General features: G+C 57.1%; 1 protein-coding gene across 10 annotated transcripts in view; it reads right to left on the bottom strand.

Annotated features, from left to right (window-relative positions):
- NIN (ninein) overlaps positions 1 to 18,084 on the bottom strand; it is a 65,282-nt gene extending 47,198 nt beyond the window's left edge. For 6 of the 10 annotated variants that reach the window (XR_013929717.1, XM_080397060.1, XM_080397057.1 and 3 more), the window contains exons 1-3: positions 17,900 to 18,018; positions 11,615 to 11,818; positions 5,359 to 5,440 (exon numbers count right to left, since the gene is read on the bottom strand). Coding sequence is in view for 9 of the 10 variants with exons in the window: in XM_080397060.1 (XP_080253186.1) it covers positions 5,359 to 5,440; positions 11,615 to 11,797 (265 nt within the window). In the remaining variant the exon portion in view is untranslated. Of the gene's footprint in view, positions 1 to 5,358; positions 5,441 to 11,614; positions 11,819 to 14,719; positions 17,402 to 17,724; positions 17,849 to 17,899 lie in introns of those variants that run through there. The other 4 variants (XM_080397063.1, XM_080397056.1, XM_080397058.1 and 1 more) reach the window with 4 other exon arrangements.
- Positions 18,085 to 25,847: the final 7,763 nt, after the last annotated feature.

Here is a 25,847-nt window from a genome sequence, read left to right as displayed (position 1 = left end):
GAACGTTTGGCTCCTGCCTTGCAAAGCTCTGACTCTGAAACTGGCTGTGCCCAAGTCCAGCTACCTAGGGCATCCCAGCTCAGGCACCCCAAAATCCCATTTCCAGAGCCAGGGTGCTTTTGTTAACACTGGGTTACAGCTCTTCCCCTGCAATCCCCCCGCCATGCACCTTCACAGCACTGGCCATGGGGTGCACAGCGCAGAACAAAGCCCTCACGTTACAGGACCACAGGGGCCACACCAGCATAAGGGACCGCATCCTGCAGCCCCATCCCTGGGAGCAGAGAGCTGTGTCCTTTGCAGAAAGCACCATGTACCACCATCTCCAGAGCAGGTGTGCATGGATACCCCCCTCTAAGCCCCTCCACCCTCCTGCCTTCCCAACCCAACCCCCCAGCCAAGCAGCTGGTGCCCTTGATGCTCCCACCACCCCAGTACTCAGAGACAGCTGAGCGCACACACACCAGCAAAAAGCAGCAACCCGTGCTCCCCAAACGCAGAAAATTCACTGATGAGCTGAACAGAGTTTCTCATTTCCAGCCAAAACTGCTGAGGAAGGATGGAAAGAGCTGCTCAACCCACACGTGCTTTCAAAGGCACATGAGGAAACAGGAGGGAGATGTCAAAAAAAAAATTAAAAAATGAAAGCTTTCAGTGAGGTAGGTACCCATGAGATAGCCTTGTGTGCTATTTATCCCAAACCCTGTACAACATACCCTGTACTGAACACTGAGGGGAGGCTGCTCTCGCTCGCGCCTGACCTCTGGTACTCGCTTCTGCAACCAGCTACAAGGCGAGATGCTGCTCCTCATAGACCCTTGCTATTGTGAGCCTGACAAGCCGCCAAGAAAGGGAAAAATAAATAAAAAAAAAAAGGTTGAACCCTCCCTGCTTCCTACAGCCCGCAGCAACACACAGGCTTAGCAAAACACACACTCCAGCGCTGGTGCCTAATTAGACACTGGGGTGTGATCTGCCCCCCTGAACTGCCCCTATGCTGGGGGCAAGAGCCAGAGCTGCCAAGACAGCAAAGCTCTCACGTTCCTGTCCTGCTGCTTGTGGGGGCTGTGCCCCCCCAAAAGTGTCCCCTGAAAAAAACAAACACCCAGAACCCAAAATGTGCATTTCACAGGAAACCCCCCTCCCCGATATAAGTGCTGCAGACAGAAGCCATCAATTCCCTGGCTTGCCCTGATCCATCTCGGCAGTTAAATGTCTCCACGGTTAGAGATTTACACTTGATTTTCTGCCTTTCTGCACTAGATAAGTAATTTCAAAATCCTGCTCTGCCCTGAGACACTGGGGGGGGGGGGGCTCCCCTTGATGGCAAGCAGCATTTTCCTGGGCCCAGCATCAAAGCCATTGAGCACAGACAAAAGGGGTTTTAGAGAAGACCCTCGCCCCGCAGACCTGTCGTTTAGAGGCAAAATTAATTTCTTTGCTGCTTAAGATTTGGAAGGGAGAGATGCTCCTTGCAGCAGAAGGCAGCCAACTGCTGGGCAAAGCGCATCGCAGCTAGGATCTGCTAAATCCTAATCCCTCGGGACACCAGGTACTGCTGAGCTCCTCCCAGTCCCCATTTCACACTTCAGGCTCAGCAGCAGAGGTGGAGAGGATCAGTGGCTGGGTCACCACAGCCCCAAAATCAATGCATTTTAGCCCAGAGGCATCGCCTGTGCCTAAACCAGCCCTGTCTGGACAGGGACGCTGGTTTTATACCTGTGCCCACCCAGGCGGGCTTGTGGGGCAGAAGCCTGACCTTCGCAGCCACGTGAGCAATGCTTCCCCCATAGGAACCTTTGCCCCCAAGGGCATCATCCCCACCAGCTCTCCTCTTTGGGAGGGCAGTTCTGTTATCTCCATGTGCTGGGGAAGAAAATAAAAAAATCCAACAGCCCCTTGTGACTGCAGGGAGGATGGCGTCAAACTGCTCTTTAATTTATCCTGGGTGTTCCCGTAATCCTGCGCTCCACCCCAGTAATCCCTCCCTAACCAGGATTCCAACTCAGAGCTGACTTTATTTGCCATAACGGGAAGGAAAAAAGCCTGATTTCTACCCTCCCACCCCCAATCACCCACAGTAATGATTATTTTTTTCTTCCCCCTCTGCCTTAAATCTATTTTATTATCCCCAGACCAGTGCTCTGTCAGGGCTGGCTTTCGCCTGCCCTGTGGTTTTGTCTTTCATACCCCCTTTTTTTTAAATATATATATAACATATATATGTGGGGGTTTTATTATTACCCTCTCACTGCTATTGACCCATGGACAAAGAGCATTGGCAGCAGCACCCCCAGCCTGGGTCCCAGGGGGCTCACTCAGCCCCCAGCCCTGCAGCAGCATCTCTCCAGAGCACCAAACCCCAGTGATTTGGGCTGCAATTTATCCACAGGCACCACCTTTGTCAGGCAGCTCTGCAAAGGCTGACAGGTCTCCCCAGCTTTGCAGGAGCTAAAATAACCACTAAAACTAGCACTATTTTCTGCTTTTCCCAGTGTGTCCCCATTCCTCACCCAGCAATGCCACCGCCCAGCAGAGCTAGGGGTTGCCCAGCCAGCTGATGCTCTGGTTTGCAGCTGGGTCTGTGTCCCCACACCACCATCCTCGGGGGGACACTGCTGCCAACAGCAGTGCTGGGAACTCTGCCTGCCTTGGTTTGCAGGGCTGCTTCCCAGGCAAAGTGCCCGCAGCATGCCAGGACCATCGGCCCTGCCAGTCTTCACTTCGGAAAGGGAATTCAGCTGCTTTGCCAAGAAAAAAAAATAATGAATGTATCAGCTGCTCTCTGCAAGCCTGAGTGCCTCTCCCACCTGCTGCTTCCTCCCCAAACCGGGAAACCCCATCAGTCATTTCTGTAGGAACTGCTCTTGCATCCCATGGCCGCTCTGGTTCCTTGCCCCAGCCCCTGGGTCCCACTGTGACCCCACGGGCTGCCCTGGCACCCGCAGGCTCCTTGTGCCGAGCTGTCCTCCCTGAGCCTGACTGCACTGCGCCCACGGGGACCACGATGCTGTGCCCTGCGGGGTCCCCTGGGCCGTGTAGGGGCTGCAGGGGAGCAGCTGGTTCGAAGACAAGCCCTCCGGTCACTCACAGACCTCAGGGACCTTCCCATTGCCCAAGTCCCCAGGTAAAACCACAGCACCAAGGCACACGGCTGCTGCCTCGCACAGCAAACTCTGCTGATGCAAACAGCCTTAAAATCCATGCACTTTCCCCCTCCTCCAAATTAAATTTTCATTTAAATGATATGATTTAGAGCTCTTAACTCAATTTTTCCCAAGCCCGGGGCAGGCTGTAACACCAGCATTTCCACAGTCACTGACAGTTTGACACCAACAGCACAAAGCAGCTTGTTCTCCAAATCTCGAGTTTGATCTAAATTAAAAGAAGCAAAGACTTTGGCATTAACCGACCTGTCAAAACTCATTAAAAATAAATGCCTCCCAGGCTTGCCCAGCGCAGGCTCCCTACCTGCACCGCATGCCCTTTGATTACCTGCCATGCAAAACCCAGCTGACAAACGTGTCCCCAAGGAGGGCTCTCCCGGTCCAGCACAGCCTCTTCCCAGCTGCACTTGTAATTTCCCCTGCGATAACCCCAAATTTAGCCCTTTCTAGAAGATTTATTTATATTTAAATCAAGCCAGAGCTTCTCAGCCATATGATTCCCCAGTAAATGCAGAGTGCTGGATTAGTTCTGGTTCGCTGGGGTGCTGGGGCTGCCTCCCACTCCATGCAGCTCCTCTCCAGAGGGACTGGAAGGGATTGCAGCAGACCCGACCCCTTGCCAGGCACCGGCCAAGCTCCCCCCTCGCTCCTGAGCATCACTGACCTGTGCTGGGAAAGTGCGTTAAGGGATGCGGGGTGCAAGAACTGTCATTGCCCACCTCCCTCTAAGCATTAAGAGCTTTGAAAATGAGGGGTGGGGGAAAAAAAAAAATAATCCTTCAACTGCATCTCTTGGGACCTGTGGAGTTTACAGCTTATTTAAAGGGGAAAGTTCTAATTTTGCTGACAGGCTGCGTTGCCCAGTGCGGGATGCTCCAGCTGAGATTGATGCCCCAGGAGAGGAAACCTGGAGTTGCCCCTCTCCCCCCTTACTAAACTGTTTTCTCCTTCAGGGATTTCACGCTCCAGCTGCTCCGAAGGCAGGATTAGGGATTTACATACAGGTGTGACACCAGGCAGATCTCAGCCCCAACCCCCCCTGTTCCAGCTGCAGGGGCTCAGCCCTCACCCTGCCCCCACACCTCCCCAGTGCTCCCAGCACCACCAGCCCCTCGCGCATGGCAGGAGCAGGGGGCACACCAAAGCTGTGATCCTATTTTCTGCAGAGAGTCTAAAAAGCCACATTTTCAAGGCACACTGAAACAAAGCCAGGAAAAACCAGGACAGCAAGGACTCACAGAACCCACTGCTTCCTCTGCCCAGCCCCAGCTGGGTCTGGCAGAGGGCTCAGCTTGCTCAGGAGCACCTTTGGGCCAGACTGACCATCCCCTGGGAGAAATACAGTCGCCTCAGGGTAGCTTCCTACAGGACCGAGCTCTCAGACACAAGAACACAGAATGGACTTTAAAAATTAAAAAAAAAAAAAAAAGAAAAATCAGTGCTAGACAGGAGGAGTATTTCTGTGTCCAGCAGCCCATCTCCAGGAGGAGCTCCGGCAGGGACCTTCCCCTTACAACCTTCACAAACACACAGCAGCACCCAAAGCCAGCATGGGTTTTCGGTAAGGCACTGCTGCCTCCCCAGACAGACCCCATGGAGGCCCAGCAGGAGCACACCGGCTGCAGCCCGGAGCAGGGGGTCCCCGAGGCAAAGCCCCCAAACCCCCCTGGCCAGGCTGGGGCTTCTGAGCCAGCACCAGGGTCACACCACCTCCAGGCCAAAGCACTGGAGCTGAGGCCAAGGGGATGTGCCAGCCCCAGCCGGGAAAAAGCAACAGCATTAAGGCAGCTATTTGATTGCCTGCCCATAACTATCTGCTGCAGCTGAGGAGCTCCTCAAGCATCCCCAGCCACCAGGAACCTGGGGTGGAGAGACCTCAGCCCATTTAGCAGCCAGGGGATGTCTCAAGCATCTGAAGTGCAGTTAGCTGTCTACACACAGACATCACGTGTCTCTCCAGGCATTTAGATCATGGTAATGGGATATAAATATCTAATAGCTCAGAAAACGCCTTTGTACAAGGCTCCGCAACAGACCTTAACTCTTCCTTTCTCCCTAGCTCTGGGCATCCAAGCAGAAGAGCCCATCTCAGCACCTAAAAAACACTCACTCTTTTAAGTTCCTCTGTGAGAGCCACCCACGTCTGCTTTGCCAAAGAAAATGTACTATTTTAGATAATTTCAGTATTTACCTGGTTCTTGGAAGTGCTCTTCATTTGACAAGGTTCTGGATAAGATGAGGATAAGTGCTTCTTTAAATTGATCAAAGTGGACCTGCGCAAAAGAGGAAGAACGGAGGAAATTAAACTGGTGCAGCTGATTAAATATCAGGCCAATAATCCAGCAGGAGGAAGGGCAGCAATGCAAATCACTCAGACCACCCCACCGAAACAAGAGCACGCCTGTGTCTGGCAACAGCCCTGGCAAGGGGCACGAATGGACCTTGGCTTGTTCAGTCTTGGGGCCTGGAGAAATGACAGCAAGCAACATGAAGACACAGCCCCAGCGTTCTTGAGCACGCAAAAAACCCCGATTGCTATCACAGAACGACTCCGAGCCACTGCTTGAATGCATCGCTTGGGCTTTTCCATTGAGCAAGAATCTGAAATGATGCGCCCAGAGGACCAAGGAGCATCTCCATCACTTGAGATGACCTGGCCAGGGTCAGTGGCTCCTGGTCCTGAGCAATGATTAGATACTTGATTGTGGAAATGCTCCACTGCCCTAATTAAGTTTCAGAAAACACTTTCCAAAGTGGATGGCAGAAAGTTGCACCCTTTCCAGGGCGGCTCTGCCGGCTTCTGCCTACTGCAGCTCCGCGAGAGCTGGACTGGAAATACCATGTCTGGAGTGCACCTATGGGAAAAACAAGGTGGGATGATCCTACCACTGGGGGTTTCCCCCCCTTTTCCATCTGTGCCTTCCTGGAAAGCCTCCTGCCTCACCACCATGGACAGTAGCAGAGGGGCTACAGCATCCTTCACAGCTGTGCTGGGGAATGTCAGCAATTCCAGCCGTGGGGGACAGGAACTCTGGGGACAGCTGAGGAAGCCATTTGACATGGGTCAGTAGCAAGGCAGAGCTTGCTGCTACAATTTCTTTTGGCTAAATAAATCTTAGAAAAAATTTTAGCATTGAGCAAAAGACTTTGTATTTAAAGAACCCACCAAGGCTGCTCTTGTTGGCAGAGTCAGTTCCTGCGAGTCCAGCACGAAGGGCAGGAGCTGCAGTCAGAGGGGGTTTTAATGCCACTGGGGGAGGCGCAAGTGGCAAAGTTCAGGTCTGAAATTTTCCAGGTTGTTCATGGGGTCGAACCAGCCCACTTACCCTCCCCCACCCCCCCCCAAAAAAAAAGTCACAGGCAACATGCTCCCCAACAGGCAGGGAATGACAGTAGAGCTGGGGGGTCAGCCATGGGCCCCCCCTGCATGCAGGGGAGCACCTCACACTGAAGCTCAGGCAGTGCAAATCACCCCTGCGGTTTTAAACACAGGCTCCCCAAGGAATTAAACAGTTAGAAATGTGTTCAGCAAAGAAACTTGTCAGGGATGCCTTCATCTGAATACTAATTGCTGCCATTCATTTCCAAACACTGGTGTACTTCAGGACAGTTTACAGAGACAGGAGAATTTGCCTGATTAAGAAAAATTGACATTTAGAGTAAATGAGGAAGAATATAAGATGAGAGTGTTGGAATAACAGGCTCCCTCCCTGTGGGATCTTCTTGGGAATGGAACAGTGGCAGCAGCCATGGGGACAGGCAGAGCCGGTCCCTTGAATGGGTGCTGGGGCTGGGTTCAGATGGGACCTCTTGGCAGCAGGGAAATAGAATAAAAAACACTTTGCATCACTTGTGCAAGCCACACCGAAGGCAGAGTAAAACCAGCTGCACCACTGACACATCACCTGCTCTGGCCAACGAGCCCCGCAACTCCGTGTTTGCCCGACAGCACTAACGAAGGGGAAGATGGAAGAAGGGGCTGACCCCTCACTGCCACAGCTGCACACGGGACAGATGGCTCCGGCACCCAGCCTGCAGAGCTATTTTTACCATGCCACGACACCCAAAGGAGCCCCTGAAGGATGAGGCTGCAGGGCAGGAGGTCGCCATCCTCCAGCCCCCCACGCCAGCCCCCCACGCCAGCACCAGCACCGTGGTCAGCTGCGCAGCAGGATTTAAAATGCAAATTAGCAGCATAGAGAGACACAACAGGCTCGTGGGGGTCCCATGACACCTTCTGAGCAGCAGCACCCAGCTCTGTAGGTGTAGCCCGAGCCAGCAGAGCAGGGATATTTTTCTTCAGGAAAACCTCTGGCCCACCCTAAGACCACATAACCAGAAACACCAGTGCCTGTTTGTGGTGCACATTTGGTGTTGGATGCTGAATGTCCAAAGTACTGCAAGAGTTAGAGAAATGCAACTGTTAAGATTAAAGCTGGGCTCAAGTACAGGCCAGGCAGGGTAGCCTGCAGGACAGCAAAGCCACAAGTCAAGTATCTCATATTTTAAATAAAGCAATCCTTTGCCGCTGCTCTCCAGCAACGCCCTTGCTCTATGCCCCCATCCGATTTAAACACCAGTGTGCATGAGGGCGGATGTGCATCCCCAGAAGATATGGAGCAGGCGATGCCCACACCACGAAGTACCCCACATGGCTGCCTGGTATTGACACACCTCCAGCACCCATGTGCTGTCGTGGAGGGTCACACCCCTGCCTGGGAAGCCCGTGCTGGGGAGGCTGTGGGCTCCACACAAGTGCAAGGGGCACTTCCAGGGATGCAACAGCCCACAGGGGCAAGCACAAGTCCACAGCAACAGCCTTTGATTTCTGCTTAGGGAATATTCCCTGCAAAAGGATGGACCTGGACAGCTCTGAGGAGGAGGAGGGTACTAACTGCAGCAGTGATGTGCAAAGCACCATCTGCTTCTGGAAAACAGTCTCAGACACTCAAATCAATCCAAAAACTTAACAAACACAAGGCAGAAAGTATACAGCAGCAAAACACCGTTGCTGTGTTGGAAGTTTAATACTCTTTCCCCTGTGCTTAACTGAAATTGGGTATTTTGGAACAGCCAGCTTGTGCACCTGCTCACGGGGAGCTCAAACAGCAATTTGAGGGCTGACCCAAACCAGCCTTAGCACGGCGAAGCTTGGGAGGCAACAGAACAGTGTGCACTCGTGCCCACCCAGGGGCATGGAAAAGGGATGGGACACACGTCCCTGCAAACCTCACAGCAAGACCAGGGCTCTGCACAAGGACAATTTTCCCGGAACAAGTAAATTGGAGGCAAACAAGATTAATATGCAGACACAGGCATAGCAAGGCCAGCCCAGCTTCCCCATGGTAATCAGGGACCAACCAAGCTGCCAGCTGCTGAGCAACCCCAGCACCTTAGAGAGATCTTGCTGCCTGCTTTAAAGCAAGTTTCCTATGAAGCTGGGACTTATTAGCACTAGAAAGGGAGCGTGCATGTGCCAAGCTACCTGCTGCTTCTTGCGATTTGTCCCTGCAATGCAAAACAGCAGTCTGCAACCCTGGTCTCTCTGGGACAAGCCAGCAAATCAGTGGCTCCTTCCAGCTCCCTCTCCTTGATCTTCAAGCAGAATCCTTTTCCCAAAGACCTGTCTCTGCTTGCAAACTTCTGGCAGCAGCAGCCAGGACTTTGCAGAAGGTAATATCAGGTGGGAAAGACACAGAAACAGGGTAATCTTGCAACCAAGTCTCCTGCCTGGCATGCAAAAAGCCACTGTGCATTAAGGGCAGCAGTGTCACAGTGGGCTCAGAGGGAATATATTTGCAAGAGGTCACCAGCCAAAGCACTGAAGGGAGCTGAGGAACGAACCACCATGCCACAGTGTCCTCGCTGCAGGACTGCAAATGCAATTGCACAGGGTGAAACCTGAACTCCCCAGTCCTGCCTGAGGACGCCCACAGAGGACAGTCCTTGTGCAGAGCCCAGAGGTGCCCGACTTGACCCATCTCTGCAAATCATACAGCCGCAGTCATTGCTGCGGCCCATGAGCACCGTCCCCCAGGCAGCACTCCACGTTAGCTGCTAATTAACGGGCACTGCCTCTTGGAGGCCACGCAAGAAGGGCATGCCTGCACGCACCCTCTCCGGCCCGCAGTCACCCGCCCTCAAGTGTGAGGGGCCCAAGGAAACAGACTCCTGAGGAATCCCAGGAATTGCTGCGAGCATCGCCTCCGCACGCAATCGCGTGAGGAAAGCAGTTCTGGGATGGTTTGGCTCTGCTGGGAGCCAGGGCAGGATTTACACCCCCCCGGCTGGACCCGGAGGTAGCCTGTCCCTGGTAATCCCTGAAGCATCACACAGAGCAGGGAGAGGGAGGTGGCAGTCCACACACACCCCCCCACCCCCGGATGCCAGCTCAACTCCCCGTCCAACCGAGCAGCCCCATGGCGATGCATTCATCCCCGGAGCAAAGCCCCCAGCACAAAAGCAGGCACGTGGCCCCACCGAGTTGCCCCTCGGCAGACAAAACCGTCCCCCGCTGGCCCCCTCCCCAGTGCCCTCCCATAAAACCCAGCCCCTGGAAGGGCAGACAAAGGCTGCTCCCACCGCTGAGAGGGACCATCTGCAGCAAGGAGCCTGCAGGGCAGGTGCAAAGAGCCTGGGCTCGGGGAGCAACATGTTTGCTGCTATTCTCCCGACAAGCTCCCTAGGAAACCCAGAGGATTCGATAGCTATTAAACCAGGTTCACACTTAGACATGGGCCATTGCTGCTGCTAACAAGCACAAATGCCGAGGAGACGGGAGGAAACACAGGAGACAAAGATTATTCCGACATTGAAGTCGCAGGTTGTAAAATGCAGGGGAATGGGTTGTAAAAACGGGGGGAATGAAATAAAAATGCTCCTCAGGTCACCCCATACCCTGGGACAGCTTGCAGGGATGGAGCTTCTGGCCAGGACGGGGCAAGTGTGACCCAGCACTCAGGGTGCTTTAGCAGGGGCTTTTTGGTGCCCTTGGGCTGAACATTTATTGCCTTTAACTTTGCCTTCCTCCCACTCTGAGCTGGCCACAGGGGTGAGCACCGTTACCTTAGTTAGCCCTGACCAGCTGCAACAGCCACTGCTTTAATACCACTCTCCCTTTCCTGCTATCCCACCATCCCATGAGCAGCAAAGCCAAGGAACAGCATCCAAGCAGCACAGAAAGTCTCCTGTGCTCAAGCAAATGCCATGCTGCAACTCCAAAGGTCAGAAACCTCCATCTGGATCCATCCATGCTCCAGCACCGCTTTGCTGTCAGCAGAAGAGCTACGGCCCCAGGGCAGGTGAGGAAGAGGAGGCTTTGCTCCTTCAAGGCATTATTTTGTTTTGTCAAAGCTGCAGTTCGATAGGAAATTGGAGTCAGGACAGCTGCTTAGCTCATGTCTACCGAGAGCCCTGGCTGCCCTGCTCTGCATTTTCTGATTTTAATGAGCAGTGATGGGATTTCAGGGTGATTGAGGGAAGCATCCAATGCACTCCAAGCCCAGCGTGCTGAGAAAAAGGTAACGCAGGAGCACAAGGACATCCACTCCAAACATGGAGGTCCCCCCAGGGGTGAGCAGCTCCCGCATGTAACACTATATAGGTACAACCACAACTGAAAAATCGCTTTGGAAAGCACGGTGTACTCACTGGCCACAGCTCCCCTCCGCAGGCTAGCAGGACACTGCAGCCCTGCAGAAAGGAGCCATTTGTCCCCAAAAAACTACCCTAGGTGAGTCTGTGACAACCGCAGCCGTGTACGGACACGAACATCAGGTAATGTGGACAAAAGGACTGCTGGAGTTGGACAGTATTCTCTGCTTTAGAGAAACGTGCATGACTGCATGCGGCCCCACCAGTTTAACTACAGCTTAAGTCAACGTAAATCACAGGCTCAAGCCCTGGCTTTAGGTGCCCGTCGCATCCCAAACACTGCAAAGTTTGTGCAAGCACCTGGTGAGCTGGTTCAGGGAGATGACCTGGGTCAGAAGCAGCACCAAGCAGTGCCAGGGGCACATGTGCTCTGCCAGGCAGCACATGCTGCACCAAACACTGGCATCGGTGCAAGGGCAGTGGGGACCTGGCACTCTGTCTACTCTGGGACACTGGGAAAACACACCCCGCATCAGTGCGATGCCAGCACACGGGGCTCAGCGTAAAGCGGTGGTCTCCATTTCAGACAGCCTCCAGTCAGGGAGGATGTGTCAGTGAGTGGTCTCCTTCACTGTTCTCGCTAATCACCTTCTCAGAAGCTGCCCTGTGCCCACCCTGCTGAAGAGAACAGCCACTGCAAGTCCCGCAGCCTGGAACCTCAGGGATGTTGGATATTCACAAGTTACAGACATTCAGCCTGTTTTCATCACCCTCCCATGCATGCAGGAGCTGCCTGGCATTGCCTTGCTCCCAAAGCCCCATACCCCACCCCCGCAATGTCACCCCAGCCTTACCCTGCCTAGGAGGTTGTCTTGGAGGAGGGTCTGCTGCAGTGCCGGGGCCACCTCCTCCAGGTGCAGCACGTGGCAGAGGTCAGTGAGCTCCTCCTGCCCCAGGGACCCTGTGCCTGTGCTGTCGAAGCTGTCGAAGAGCTCCTTGAGACGAGCTTCATACTGGTCCTGCTCAGCTTCATCCATCCCATAGCCTGCCACGCTCACCTGTGGGGAGAGACGGGGCCAGTGAGCATTGACCACAGCACCCCTGGCATGCAAAAGCAAAAAACCCCAAGGGCTGGTACAGGGGCAGCCCACAAAGCTGTTTGTGGCCATGTTTGCTTGTGTTAAGTGACCCTGGTGCTCTGCCAGTGCTCCAGCCTCTTCTGCCCCACTGGGTGAAGCCAGAAGTTCCACAGCAAAAAGACCAAGGGGGGAAAAAAGCCTGCAGAGTCAAACCCTCCAAGTGGGGACAGCCCTGGTGGCTGGGGCAGCCCCAGGTTGCACGTCCCTACCTGCCACCTCGCCCTGGCTCCACCAGCAGCTCGTTTGGCTCAGCTGGAGCAGCTGAGGTGCCGCAGGGGAAAATTGTTCCCTTGAGCTCTGCCGGTTCCCAGGTGTTGCAGGTGATGCTTTGCCTGCCTTGGTGAGAAGGTAAACAACCATCACAGCAGCAGCAACTCACCAGTGGCAGGGAGCAAAGCGTGGGGCTCTGCCCGCAAAGGGGGAGACAAAGCCCAGCCACCGCCTCTCCTCCCACCTCGAACACTTCAGGCCAACCAGCCACTGCATACACCACCCTCCATGAACACAAAACACGTCCCTGCACCAAACACGCTCCTTTTTATGCCCACCTGGGTGCAAGGAGCCCCAGTGCACAGTCAGCCCCGTTGGTGCCAGTGTGCAGAATCTCTGCTTTCCTCCACACCACCAGCACAAAGCCCTGTGCCTGGGAAGGGTGTATCCCCCCGCTGGGTCACCGCTCAGCCCCATGGCACCCACCGCACTGCTCTGCTTTAGGTAACTTCAGATCAAACCCAGTCTGAAGGCAGAGAACTGTTTGACAGGGGACACTGCTAGGGCTGCAGCAAACCCAACCCTGGAGCAGAGCTGACCCCAGCACACAGACAGCTGAAACATATCTGGTCTTCTGCACCAGCAAAGAAAGCCCAGGTTGTTTCCATGCCACTTGCCCAAGGCCTTCATCCTCCCCTCCAAGTCAATGATTTTTCATCTCCCATCCCATGGCTAAACCCGACCATCACAGCCCCAGGAACTCTTTTGGCAGGGCAGCAGGGAAGGAAATTTCCTTTCTGAAATGAAGGATTCAGCTGGCATCCACATCCCCAGCCTGGCTGCAGAGCTCCCCACTGGCTTGGGGCAGCAGCAGCGTAACCCAGTGCCACGACACAGCCTCAGTGTGCACAGCCACTGCGGCAGCCAAGCCACCAGCCCAGGGGGCTCGAGAGGCACCGCTGCCATCATGCGAGGGGGCAGCCGGGGGCAGTGGGCATTGCAGGGACCTGGTGCCTCAAGGACGCAACTGGGCACCCTGGGATGCTCAGCCAGCTTCAGACCATCACCCAAGCACCAGCCAGGCATCCATGTGAATTCTGTTTTGTCAACGCTACCGCAGGTTGCCTTGGCCAGATTTCCCAAAGCAGGGGGTCCTACCCAAATCCCCTCACCATCCAGCCCTGCTATGGAGCAGCCACCTCCTCTCCTCCTTCTCTCAGCATCACAAGGTTCCTGCAGCTAGCAGCTGCCTGTATCGCCAGCAGTGTTCACTAACATCCCACAGCAAGCAGGGCTGCCCTGACTGCAAGGTGCAGCCCAGTTTTACCCCCCTGCCCGCCACCACAGCCTCAAACGTGCTGATCTTCCAGGGCACTGTGACCTGCTACATCAGCTCACAAGCGCCCCGTGGTAGAGGGGCCAGCAGAAAAGCCTGTCCCACCAACACGGCTGGGTAACTAGGAAACCTCCAGGGCAGATGCTGCAGCAGCCATGTCCTTGACTTTGCTGGCTGCAGGAGCAGATGCTAATGAAGAGCAGCCCTGGGCTCCCACACCCGCTGAGGGACACAGGGCTGGCACCAAGTGGCACACAGGGTCCACAGGACAGAAATAGCCCAGCCTGGCTGTCCTTCCTCCTGTGTTGACACAGGCAAGGATGGCAGCATCACCATAACTCTTGAGAGTGGGCACAATACCTCCCCATTCCCACATTGCTGTACCTGAGCCTCGCACCCTTGGTGTCCCCTGTATTTTTTCCCTGCTCAGATGCTCTTGAGCTGCTTTAGCAAAGCATCCAAGCGCTGCAGGGAGGAGTGAGGGTGCAGAGGAGTCAGCACCCAAAAACTCAGGTGCTTGCAAGCAGAAGGAAGGCAGCAAACTACTTTCCATTCTTATGCCAGCAACCCCATTTCTCCCCCATACCCATGGTTCAGCACATAAGGGACTTAATAGTGGCTGCTGCTGGGTATCAGCACTGGGAGACCCTTGCCTCCCTGGCCATACATCCTGGCAGCCCCAAAACTGATCACCGAGCCTGCAGCAGAGGTGCCCCCCGCCCATGGAGCTTCCCAGGCATTTCTGAGCCTCTTCTCCTCAGGGTCAGCCACCTCCTGCCCCCCAGAGACCTCTCCAGCACCTGACCCTACTTCCACACCACCAGAACCAGTTCCACCAGTTAAGACAGTGCGGAGAGCTAAATGCCACCTCCCAACATGTCCCTGAGCACCCATGCTGCTGGAGCACTGGGGTCACCCCCTCCCGGTGCCATACCAGCAGGCAGACTCAAAAACAGCCCAGATGAATCCAGATGGGCTGAGGAAGGAGGGATGGGGAACCCATAAAACCAGCAAGAAAAATACAATCCCCACAGGAGAATAGCATCGGGTGCATGGTCCCTGCCTGGGACCAGACCTGCCCTACAGAGTTTTTGGCAAGGGCATGGTGGCCTCAGCAGCTTCGTGTGTCCCCATGGCAAGGGACAGTCTGAGCTCACTACGCTCCGCAGCAGCTTGGTGAGACCCAGCCACCCCTGTGCAGCCCAGGGAGGGGATTTCTTGTCTTCCAGCATAAAAAGCATCAGAAATAAATAAGGGCAGTGGTCTTTGCCTACCTGCAGTCAGTCAATGTTGGCAAGCTGCCGGCAGCAAGGCGATCCCGCACGCATCCTGCACAACCTCCATCTTAGAAAGACAGCTCCAGCACGCAGCCGGCTGCGCAAGGTGACCCAAGATGCCTACTCCCAGCTAAATTATTCAGCAGCACTTCGAGAAAGGAGAAAAAAAAACCAAACCACCCAGCCTCCTACCTGATGAGCTCGCAAGGCTGCGTGGCATCACCCAGCAGTCAAAATAATGAGGTCAGCGGCATCAGGGACCCGGCACGCACAGCCACCCTCCACACCCGCGCGCCGGAGCTGCCTTGGAGGGTCGGGGCTGGGAGACTGGCAACAGAGAAAGGGCTAATAGGGGAGGGGGGGAACACAAGAGGCACACAAAGCCCGAATTAAACCCCAGCCTTTCATCTCCACTCCAGATGGGCCAGCAGCTGAGATGCAGGAGGGCGCCCAGAGCTGGCAGGATAATAGGGGCAGGCGGACAGCAGCTGAGCGGGGGCTCCCCAGGCCCCTGCAAGGAGCAGAGGGGCCGTTCTCTGCACAGGGCATCACTTTGTTCAGATTTATAGCTGGCCTTCTGTGTCGTGTTAAGTCCCCCAAAATGACTGGCTTGAGCAGTCGGCACAAAGGTGAATGTTTAGAACTACTTGCAGTCATAACCACATTATTCTTCATTTCTGTTCTTCCTGTAACAAAGTCCTGGGAAGCAAAGCACCCAGGGATGATGAGAAGAGGAAGTTTTCACCAGCATTTCTTTCCTTCCATTAAATCCACCCCCTCCAGAGAGCCAGATAACCTTCACGGTACACAATGTAGAGGCCTGATACGACTAAAATCTCAGCTAAATTTAACTCAAACAATATAGGCTTAAACAGTAATTACCATTTCGCATATTAAGCGCCTGGAATCAATATCAACCTCCAAGCCTTAGCCTCAAACTAATGAAGACACAGATTACCTGGTCAATCAATGGCACAGTCAGCTAAAACCACTACAATTAGCACACCACCTTTTTTTTTGGGTGCAAAATAGTCTTAATGCAAACAGCAGGTTTGCTGCTGCACAGTGGCACAACATGGAGACTCCAGGGATGCTCTGCTCAGATGCCCCCACGGGCTGCATCACCAGCAGCTCCTCTCCAGGACCATGGGCTACACCACCTCCATCCCAACCAACCCTCCACTGAAGGCAGCGGCCCCAAGCAAGTCAGCTCCTTCAGGGAGCAGGCAGGAAAATGCTGCTTTTGCTGCTACTCTTAATTACCTCGACTCAGCCAAGGGCCTGGCAATTCAAAGTAAGTGCCCAGTGGAGCGGCATCATGTGGTCACCTCCAAAACACAAGCACTCGCTCCCTGAGATGCAACCATTCGGTAGTGTTTGCCCTGTGCTGAAGAGCAAGGCCACACGTGGGCAGGTTAAAAGCAACTTGCCCTTCCCTCAGCACTTGTGACAACAGGGACGATGCAAACACAGCTGGCAAAAGCCACCAGGACCCTGTTTTTTAATGGCAGGGTTTATGATGAGGTGCCCAACAGCCACCAAAATCAGACATCTGAGCCCTTGCTGGAAAGCCAGGGCTGAGGTTGTCTCTAACTCATTACCTCCTTCCCCTAATGAACCATCTCATCCATCGCAGCTGTGGCTAAGCTGCTGTGATTCACGGTGCACACCCCCAAACCCCCACACCGCTGCCTGCATCAGAGCAATTTCTAAGCTCAGCTCACCCTGCAACACCCCATCCCTTCTTGGGGAGCAGCGGCTGCACAAAGGGTCACACTGAGAAACCAGAGGGAAGAGGGGAGGGGGAAGCCCCAAAAGGACAATGAAGCACCCAACTATCGGTAAATCATTGACAGCATGCCCGGCTCTTCAAGGGTCACCACCAAAGTCAGCTTTACAGCTGGCGGTTCCTCCTCCCCATTGAGCACGGTCATAATTTTTGCTGCCCCGCGCTGGCTGCTTTGCACCTCAATACCCGCCCCCCCGTGCTCCCCAAACCACGGGCAAACCCTCCAAAGTTGGCAGAGAAAAGCGATCCTGTTAACCAAGCTCCACTCCAGATGAGCAAAGCAGCAATGGCAGAGAAAGCGCTATAAATTTATGTAAAGAGCTTCAAAAGAAGCGCAGTGGTTTGAATATTCACACCACCCGGTATTTGCATTGTAATGGAGCCTTTCAATGAGCAGCCTGCCCCTCCGCGAGGAAAAACAAAGCGCCCATCTGGTTTCATTTTGCAAGTCGGGCTGGAGTTGCGCTGCAGTGACTGGGGGAGCCCTGGGTGCGTTAAAGCCCAAGGTACCAGCACAAAGCAGATTATTGCAGAAGTAAACAAAGTGACCCGGCAATTTCTCCAGCGACGCCTCGCGTGCCGGGAAAGGAGGGATTCCGCGCATCCCGGGATGCTCAGCCCCGCGCCGCGGCGGGCCGTGCTGAATCACGGCGCTAACGCCGCGCACCCACCGCGGAGCCTCTGCCCGTCACCCCCGGCTCCGCGGGCAAACGGAAAAGCCCAGCGCGATAGAGGCACCCCCCCAACTTGGCACCCACTTGGACGACAAACCCCCCGGGCACCCAGCTCCAGTGGGTGCCCCCCCCCCCCCGGGCTGTTGGATGTGAGCCCCAGAGGTGCCGGCCCACGGTTTGTGGCCAGACAGCAGATGCTGCCGCCACCCCCGCGACAGCCCGGGCTTCGCCAGTGACAAACCTGCCGCTACTGGGCATTCCGCCCGCCACGGCCGCTGCGCCCCCAGCCCGGCCCGCCGGGCGCTGCCCCCAGTCCGCCCCCCCGCTTCCCGCCGGGCGCTCCGGCATCGCTGCGGGGACAGGGGACAGGGTGCCCTGGCCAGGGGGGCGACCGGCACCCTTTGCCGCCCACCCCGCCGGACCACGGCGGCTTTTCCGTGGCCACTGCCTGCCCACGCCCCCGCAGCCCCCCCCTCCACCCACGCCTCAGGACCCCACGCCGAGCACCCCCAGAGCCCAGCACCGCCCTGCGCACCCACCTCTCCGCCTGCGCCCCCGGCCCGCCGGCCCACCGCCCCGCGCACGCCGGGAAGGGGCGGGCTGGCCCCGGCACCGCCCGCGGAGGAGGGACCGGCGGCGGTCACAGCCGCCGCCGCCCCCCGCCCCCCCGGTGAACCCCCGCGGTGCCCGGCGCTGCCCCCGGCCCGGGCTCACCCGGCGCGGCTGCCGGTGGTGCGGAGCGCTGCGGCGGGGAGCGGGACCGGGGCAGGAACTGCCTTCAAATGCGGGGACAGCCCCGGGGCGGCGGCGACCGGCGGCCTTTGTGCGGCGGGGCCCCGCTGGCACCGCCCGGGACCGCCCCCGCCTGGCGTCAGCGGCGCCCCCCCGCCCCCGCAACCGGGGACAGCTGCGGGGGGCCCGCTACGCGGCCCCGCAGCCCCACCGAGGCCCCGTCTGGCCTGGCGCCCCCCCGGCTGCCATCACCCCAGCCCCGCACTTTCCTGCATCCCTGGGTGGCATCACGCCAACCCCCCACTGTCCTGTTCCCTGGGTGGCATCACCTTGGTTCCTGTCATCCCACACCCCAGGGTGGCACCACCCTGACTCCCCACTGTCCTGCACCCCAGGGTGGCATCACCCCAGCCCCCCTCTGCCCTGTCCCCCGTGTGTCATCACCTTGGTTCCTACCATCCCACACCCTGGGTGGCATCACTCTGGCTCCCCACTGTCCTGCATCCCTGGGGACATGGCCCTGCAGCTCCTCATTGTCCCAAAAAAACAATGGCACGTCACCTGGGACGCCCCATGTCTGAAGGTCACAGCACTGTGTCACCCCACTGTTCCCCACCCTGGGGACATGGCACCCCAGCTCCCTGCCATCCCAGGGCCTGCGGCTTCGGCACCCTCCATGGCCGTGCTGCAGGGCTCACGCTGCACCTCGTGGTACCCAGCCCTTCTACTCCACCCAGCACCCACGGTGGCTCAGCACACCAACCGGCCTGTGCCCCCCACAGCCTTTGGTGGGGGGCATGACCAGGGGGGTCACCTTCTGCCAACTGTCCTGCCGGGGGGGGGTATGGGGTGCTGACACCCCACCCATGGGCACCACCAGAACTCCAAGCCTCACTCAAACGCGGGCAGCCTTCATTAGAGGCTGGAGCCATCGGCCGCCCACGCGCCTGCTCAGCGCCAGCAGGCACAGGCTGAGCCTGGCAGTCCCAGAGGCTTGTGGCTTGTGGACTCTCCACTGGCTAATAAGGGGTTCAGCTCACACTGCAATCTGCTCTGATGCAATTGCATGGGCTTATTTTGCCATGTCTTTTTTTTTTCTTTACAAAAATGCTAGGGATGTAATTTGCTTTTAAGCCCTCTTCCCTTTTTTTTAAGGTGACCTTGAAATGGGTCTGCAGGTTCAAAACACTTTTATGTGCGAGGAGCAAGGGAAACAAAACACAGGCGCATGGACATAGGGTGGGTGGCATAAGCCTCGCTTCGATAGGAACCCAGGCTTAAAACCCCACGAGACCCTGCAGTGGAGACATGGGGGGTGTTGCCATCCAGTCCCACCGCCTGCGACGGGGACACCTGGGACAACACACGTGAGCTAAAAAGCATAATAAAATATTTAGCTCGCTGCAGCAGCTGGGATAGCTGTGCTGCTTGGCATCCGCTTGGCACATCACTGCCAGCCGCCCCAGTGCCAGCGCTGGGGGATGTAGGGGAGCCCAGCGGGTCCCCCAGCATCGAGCAGAGCCCTGTGCAGGGCTGGGGCCATGCCCCTGCAATGATGGAGGTGAGGAAAGGTGACTTTAAAGACAAGGGGGCCTCGGTGAGAGGCTTTGCTGGACAGATGTTAGCAGCCCTGGCTTTGTGCCGGGGGAGGGCTTTTTGTTTGGGTTTTTAACATTTGCCATTTTTCTCCAATGCTTTCTTCTGCCCTGACACTTGCTGAGGGTTTTTCTTTCTTTTCTTTCTCTCTCTCTTTCCGCATTTGCTTTTTCATCCCCGGTTCAAACACTTTTTCATCGCATATTATGCCGAAGTTGAAACCATCTGGTGCTCTGTTTTGTTGTGAGCCCGGCAAGTGCCAGGACCTTTATCCCCCTCACCCTCCTCCTCACCGCGACAGCACCGGTGCCTCCTAATCCAAGTGACAGCCCTGAAAAATCCTTGCCGTCACCCAACAAAGAGACTCGCCACACGTTTGTATGTGTGCAGCCGGGTGGGCGATGGGGACAAGCAGCATCCTCGGTGTCCTTCTGTCCCCAGCCAACCCACAGGGATGCGCAGACCCCCGGCTTGGCAGTGCTGGACTGTGTCACCCCAGTACAAATTCCTGAATCATTTTTAGGACTGGCTGTTAGCAAAGGCATCCTGATTTTATTTTTTCCACCCTTTTCCCACAGAAGGAAAGCATGTTTTTGAAGGAGCCACAGAGCCCTGCCAGACATGGAGCCCGACAGCCTATTTTTGGAGCTCCCTTCCAGCAGCAGCTGCATTTGAGGACGGCATTTGCAGCGAGCGGGCTTTCCGAGCGAGCTCGGCGGAAGGAAGCCTCTGCTCGCCCACGCCGTCACGTGTGACAGACGCTACATGAAAAAAAAAAAAGGGGGGCACGTGGGAAAATCCGGGACTGCCGGCCATGAGCTACTTCCAACGGCTGGGCCAGACCCAGAGCCATAGCCAGGCTTGGGGCTGGCAATGGGCCACCTGAAAATGGGGTCAGTGGCCGCGGGCGCCTGCGCAGGCAGTGGGTGACCCCTCTGTGAGGCTGTGGGTGCCTGGTCCCTGCAGAAACACCCTCCCGGCATGGCTCTCACTGCCCTGTCATGCTTTCCTTCCCATTGCCCCTGCACAATGGGGGGCTTTGTTCTGCTGGGGCAAGGAAAGGTCTGGCTGGAGCCCGGGGAGCTGGGGGAGAGCCGAGAGCTGCCCCTGCCTTCCAGGGGTCTCCTCCCACTGTGCTGTGCGGGGCAAAGCACCGTCACCCCCACCTCCTGCCGGCCCAGGGGGAAGCAGGGCCATAAACCAGCCAAAAAAATCAGCAAAAAAAAGGTAAAATAAAAAAAAAAAGCAAAAAATAAACAAAGGGGGCATTTAGGAAAAGACGCAGGAGGAGAAAGCAGCCAGAACCCTCCTTGTCTCACAGCTGGTGTGGGGAGAAGTTTGGAATGAAATAAGCCCAAACTTGGATTTTTTTTGCATAAGACAATGGCGAGCGGTGCTGAGCCCAGCGGTGCGGTGCCTCCTCGGCTGCGGCTCGTTGCTGCCATCGCCCGTCCAATCTCCGCGGTACAAATCGCATTTCCACCACCACCGCTTGGGCCTGATCCTGCACACCCTTTCAGTTGTAGGATTTTTCCCTCCAGCCCAGGAGACCCTCAAGTTTGCTATGTTTGCTGCGCTGGCTCCTTACAACAAGAAGCATTTACGTGGCTCCTCCATCCTGGTGAACACGTTGCCTTGTTGGAGCATAGAATCATGCAATGGTTTGGGTGGGAAGGGACCTTCAAGATCATCTAGTTCCAATTCCCTACCATGGGCAGGGACACCTTCCACTAGATCAGGTTGCTCCAAGCTCCTTCCAGCATGGCCTTGAGCACTGCCAGGGATCTGCTGTACCTCTGTGCCAATCCCTTCCAGCTCTTGCTGCCAAATAAAGCCTCTGCAGGCTGTGCTGGCTGCACCCTGCACATCCCTGCGGGCAGCAAAGCAGAGGCGCTGGGGACCATCTCCCATCATTTTCATGCCAATGTGGTCCCATGTGCCCCAGCTGCTCCCGCAACACCCTCTGGGAATGGAGAAAAATTGGGGATGGAAGGAAAAAGCTCTTGTGTGTAAAATCAGATCTGCTGGTTGCTCCCGCTGTCCTCCTGCCCCTGTGGCAGGGGAAGAGCAGCTTGTGACTGGCTTGTGCCACCTTACTGCAACACCTGCTGATGGGGAACGCACATCTGCCTGCCCGCTGCCTCGGTTTGACCGGACCTGTTTGGCTTTGCATTCAGGGCTGGCACAGGCTGCATCCGCATAAACCATATGGATTCACAGAGCAACACAAGCACCTGCCAAGCCCCCCCAGGTACCTTGCCATGGGTGCCGAAGGGCTGCAGGGCCACAGTTCTGGCCTCCCCAGCTTGTCCCACCGTCATGGCCCACCTGGTGGCCCTGAGGCTGGGCTAAAATCGCAGTGGCAGGCTGGTGTGTGCGGTGAACTCAGGGCAAGCAGCGCAGGCCTTGCTTTGGGGGGCAGGTGGGGTAAGAGCAGCCTGAAAGCACAGGGGGGCTGGCTGCCCCCTGCAGAAGGGGCTGCCCGCCAGCCCAGCGGCAGCCTATTTACTGCAGCCCTTGGCCATGGGCCTGTCAGCAGGCCCGGCGATGGTGGCCCAGCCATGTGTGCCTGTGTCCAGGCAGTGCAGCCTCCTGCGCCAGGCGGAGATTCCTGGGGAATACTGGTAAAACTGGGATATTTCTTTCTTGGTGGGAAGTTTCAGCCTGAAAAGTTCCAGCTGACTCAGCCTGACAGAGCTGCAGCTGGGACGGGAACCAGCGGCAGGTTTCTACCCCTCCGGCTGAAGCCCTGGGACACTAGGTTTGCTTGTAAACATTTTTTTCTTTAAAAATAATTAATTTTTTTACAACCTGCAAGATTTCTTAAAAAAAAATAATTTTTTTATAACCGGGAAGCTTTCCTCGTGTGCTCCTTGCCCCGGTAAGGCTGGTTGTCCCGGTGTGTCACCTTGCTGCCGGCCCCGAGCTCCCGCTGGCCCGGCCCGGGGGGGACACAGGGGGCTGCGGCCCCGCTGGATCCCCGACCCCCGGCGGGGGCGCGGCGGCAGCACATGGGCGGTCCCAGCCCCGCCCCCGCGGCTCAAAGCGGCGGGGAGAGGGCGTGGCCTGCGGGCTAGAGCGCGACTGTCAGTGGGCGTGGCTGGGCGGTGGTGCGGCGAGCGGCGCGGCGGGGACCGGGACCGGGACCGGGATGGGGACGGCGACAGCGCCCGAGCGGAGGGCAGGGCCGACGCGGGCCGGCGGCAGCGGTGAGTACCCGCCGCGGTGCGGGCAGCCTGGGCTGCCGGGCCGGTGTGGGGGCGCTGCCGGGCGCTCCCCGGGACCGTGTCGCCGTCCCCTTGCGGTGTCCGCCGGGTGCCCCTGTCCCCTGGCCGTGGCTCCAGTGAACGTGTGCCAGCGCTGCGGTCCCTGTGCCGTACGTCTGTCCCTCTGCCGCAGCCGTGCTGCCGAGCCGAGTCCGTAATCCCATGCTGTGGCCGTGCCTCTGTGTCCCCGCACCATGGCCTTGTCACCTGGCTGGGGCAATGACCCTGTGCCTTTCGCCTTGCCATGGCCATGCCACCGTGCCGCGGCCATGATCCCATACTGTGGCCATGTCCCCATGTCACCCTGCCCCAGCTGTGATCCCACACTATGGCCATGCCCCCCCCCCCCCCCCCCACCTCATGATGCCACAGTGTGGCTATGTCCCCATGTCACCTTGCTGTCCCCATGAAGCCAAGTGGTGGCCTGTTGCTATGCCAGCTGTCAGAGATGCCCCTCGGTGGACACGTCCCCATGGGTCCAGGCCCGTCAGTGCTCACCTGCAGCAGGTATTTTGCAAGGGTGGGTGTGAGTGCTCGCCTCTGATCTTGAGTATTAGGTGTCGACCGAGGGCAGCACCTAATAATTAACTGCGGTGTCAGCGAGGGCATCGCTGGCCTGTCGCTGCCAGTGTATGGTGGGGCTGCTCAGAACAAAGTCTCAGGGGGGCGGCTGGGGTTTGAGGAGCTCCCTGTGGCTCCAGCATGGCTCATGTCACCCTGCATCCCCCCGGGAAGGGTGCCTGTTCCCCGGGGGACCATGCCATCCTGCCCTGGCATCCCCTTTGCAACCCTTCCTTAGTGTCTTGCCGCACTCCCCAGGGCAGACAATGGGCTAAATCCTCTTCTGACCCCGGGCATGTGCTGGCAGGGAGCAAGCTGGGCTTGGAGGCCTGTCAGAAACCTCTGCCCTAAATCCCCCGGTGCCCGGGCTAGTTTCCCCATCACCTGGCATGTTCAGCCTGTGAGAGATGCTGATGCTGGGCAGGCTGCGGCTCTTGGCTTTCCCTTCCCTCTCAGAGGCTGGGGGTGGTGGGTGCCTTGGTGCAGGGGGCACGGCCCAGGGTGGCTGGATGTGCTCCCCAGACCTCCAGTGCAGGCTGCTGTCAGAGATGGCCACACTCCCCATCCTATTCTGGTGGCACTGGAGGACATCACTCTGGGAACTAGTTTCTCCTGCGGTACTGTGGGCTCCCCGGAGCCCCTTTCCTGGCTTTCCTCCTTGTCCTTGGGGAATTGCAGGGCTGCTCTGACACCTTGGCTCCATCCCCAAAGCTAAACACAATCCTGACATGGGGCGTCAGGTCCCGGTCCCAGGGGGGACACAAACGGCAGCCTCAGGTCCTTGCAGGGGAAAACCCGCTGTACCCAGCCATCACAACTGGGGTTGGGAATGGGGATCCTGCTCCACCATGCCCCAGCGCCCTTGGGACAGGAGGGGACATGCTAACCAGGTGCCTTCCTTGCAGGGGCTGGCTGGCCTGGTATCCCCAGCTGCACATCCTCCTCCTGCACCTGCTTCTCATCTACATCTCTGTGCCCTTCCTCATCTGCCTCTTCCCCGTCTTGCTCACCACATTTGTATACCTGAACTTCTGTGAGTGCTCTGGGGCTGTCCCAAATGGGAGAGGCGCCCCCACCCCTCCCCAGGATTCAGTGGGCAGGGGGCTGCGGGGGGTCCCCAAAACCAGGAGTATGTCTGCACCCAGTGCCTGGGCAGCACCAGCACCAGGACAGCCCCCATCTGAGCCCCCGCCTGCCATGGGCTTGCAGAGGAGGCACGGAGCGACCGTTCCTGTTGGTGCCTTGTGTTTTGCAAGCTGTAATAACATGGTGCCATGAACCCTGTTCACCACCTGAAGTTACAACCCATGTGGGCGCGTGCAGTGTCAGTGGGGCTGGAAATCTGGGTGGGAGGAGGCAGCAGAAGGCTGTGCTCACCTACCTGCTCCCTGGGTTGGCTCTAACACAGCACTTGGCTTCTAGTCAAATAATTTAGAAAAAATAACATGTTGCTTTGGAAAAAATGCATAAAGGCAGCTGGGTATGAGGGTTCCTGGGTTGCCTGTGTGATGGCTGTGATTTCTCCATTAGTGGCCTTCCCCTTCTTTGTGGACTTTCGGTGGCTAGAGCTGCTGCTGAACAACACCATCAGCCTGTACCTCACCACCAAGGCAGATGCCATGGTTGGCATCTGGTGAGTGGGGCAGCCTCAGCATCCCAGGCGGGCACAGCTGTGTGGCTACATCAGCGTCCTGCCTAAACTGGGGTAACCCCGCTCTGCCCCCCCCAGGCTCGCGGTGCCAAGCAGCAGAGGGGCTGAGGCACAGGGCAAGGACCAGCGCTGGTATGAGGAGGCACTTGCTGATGCTCACCCTGTCATCATCTACCTGCACGGCTGTGAGGGGACCAGGCAAGTACCCATGAGCGCTGCTGTGGGGCTGGGACCCCCTACTGTGCATCCCCCGGGGGACAACGGCTGCTCTCCTGCAGCATCTTGGCACAGGGGGGAGAACTAGCAAATGGGGTGCAGCAGCCAGCAGTGCTGTGGGGCTGGGGCTGCTGTGGTGGTTTCTTACCCCATGAGTCAAGGAAAGTCCTTTTGGGTGAAAGGTGAAAGTTAAACGTCCAAACCCACCCACCCCAAAGCACCCAGCACTCCCCTCCTGGGGGAAACACTCCCCGGTCCCTCTGCACTGCAGGGGAAGGCTCCTTGGGGGTCCCTCCCCAAGCTCTAACCTCATTTTCCCCATCAGGGCTGTGAGCCACTGTGTCCAGTTCTTGAAGTTAAGTGATCCACTGTGGGAGGACTGGGATCTGCTGGGGTCCCCACACTGGCTCTGGGGACCCAAGACAGACCCTGGGCAGAATGATCCTAGCCATGCTGGGGGGACCTGGGGTGCATCCACTGCCCTGCCCCTGGACATAACACGGTGCCGCTCTGCTGACAGACTGGGGGGGGCTGCTGACTTCCACATCCTGGCTTTTGACTACAGAGGTAAAGTCATGCCCCTGCCTCTTGCTGAGAGACCCCCTGGGGCTGGTGCCTGCCAGGGTCATGGCACCGAACC

The sequence above is a fragment of the Falco punctatus genome (assembly GCF_963210335.1).
Source record: "Falco punctatus genome assembly, chromosome: 7".
Taxonomy (NCBI): Eukaryota; Metazoa; Chordata; class Aves; order Falconiformes; family Falconidae; genus Falco; species Falco punctatus.
The sequence above is the reverse complement of the archived record's forward strand: the minus strand, read 5'-3'. Positions and strand labels throughout refer to the sequence as shown.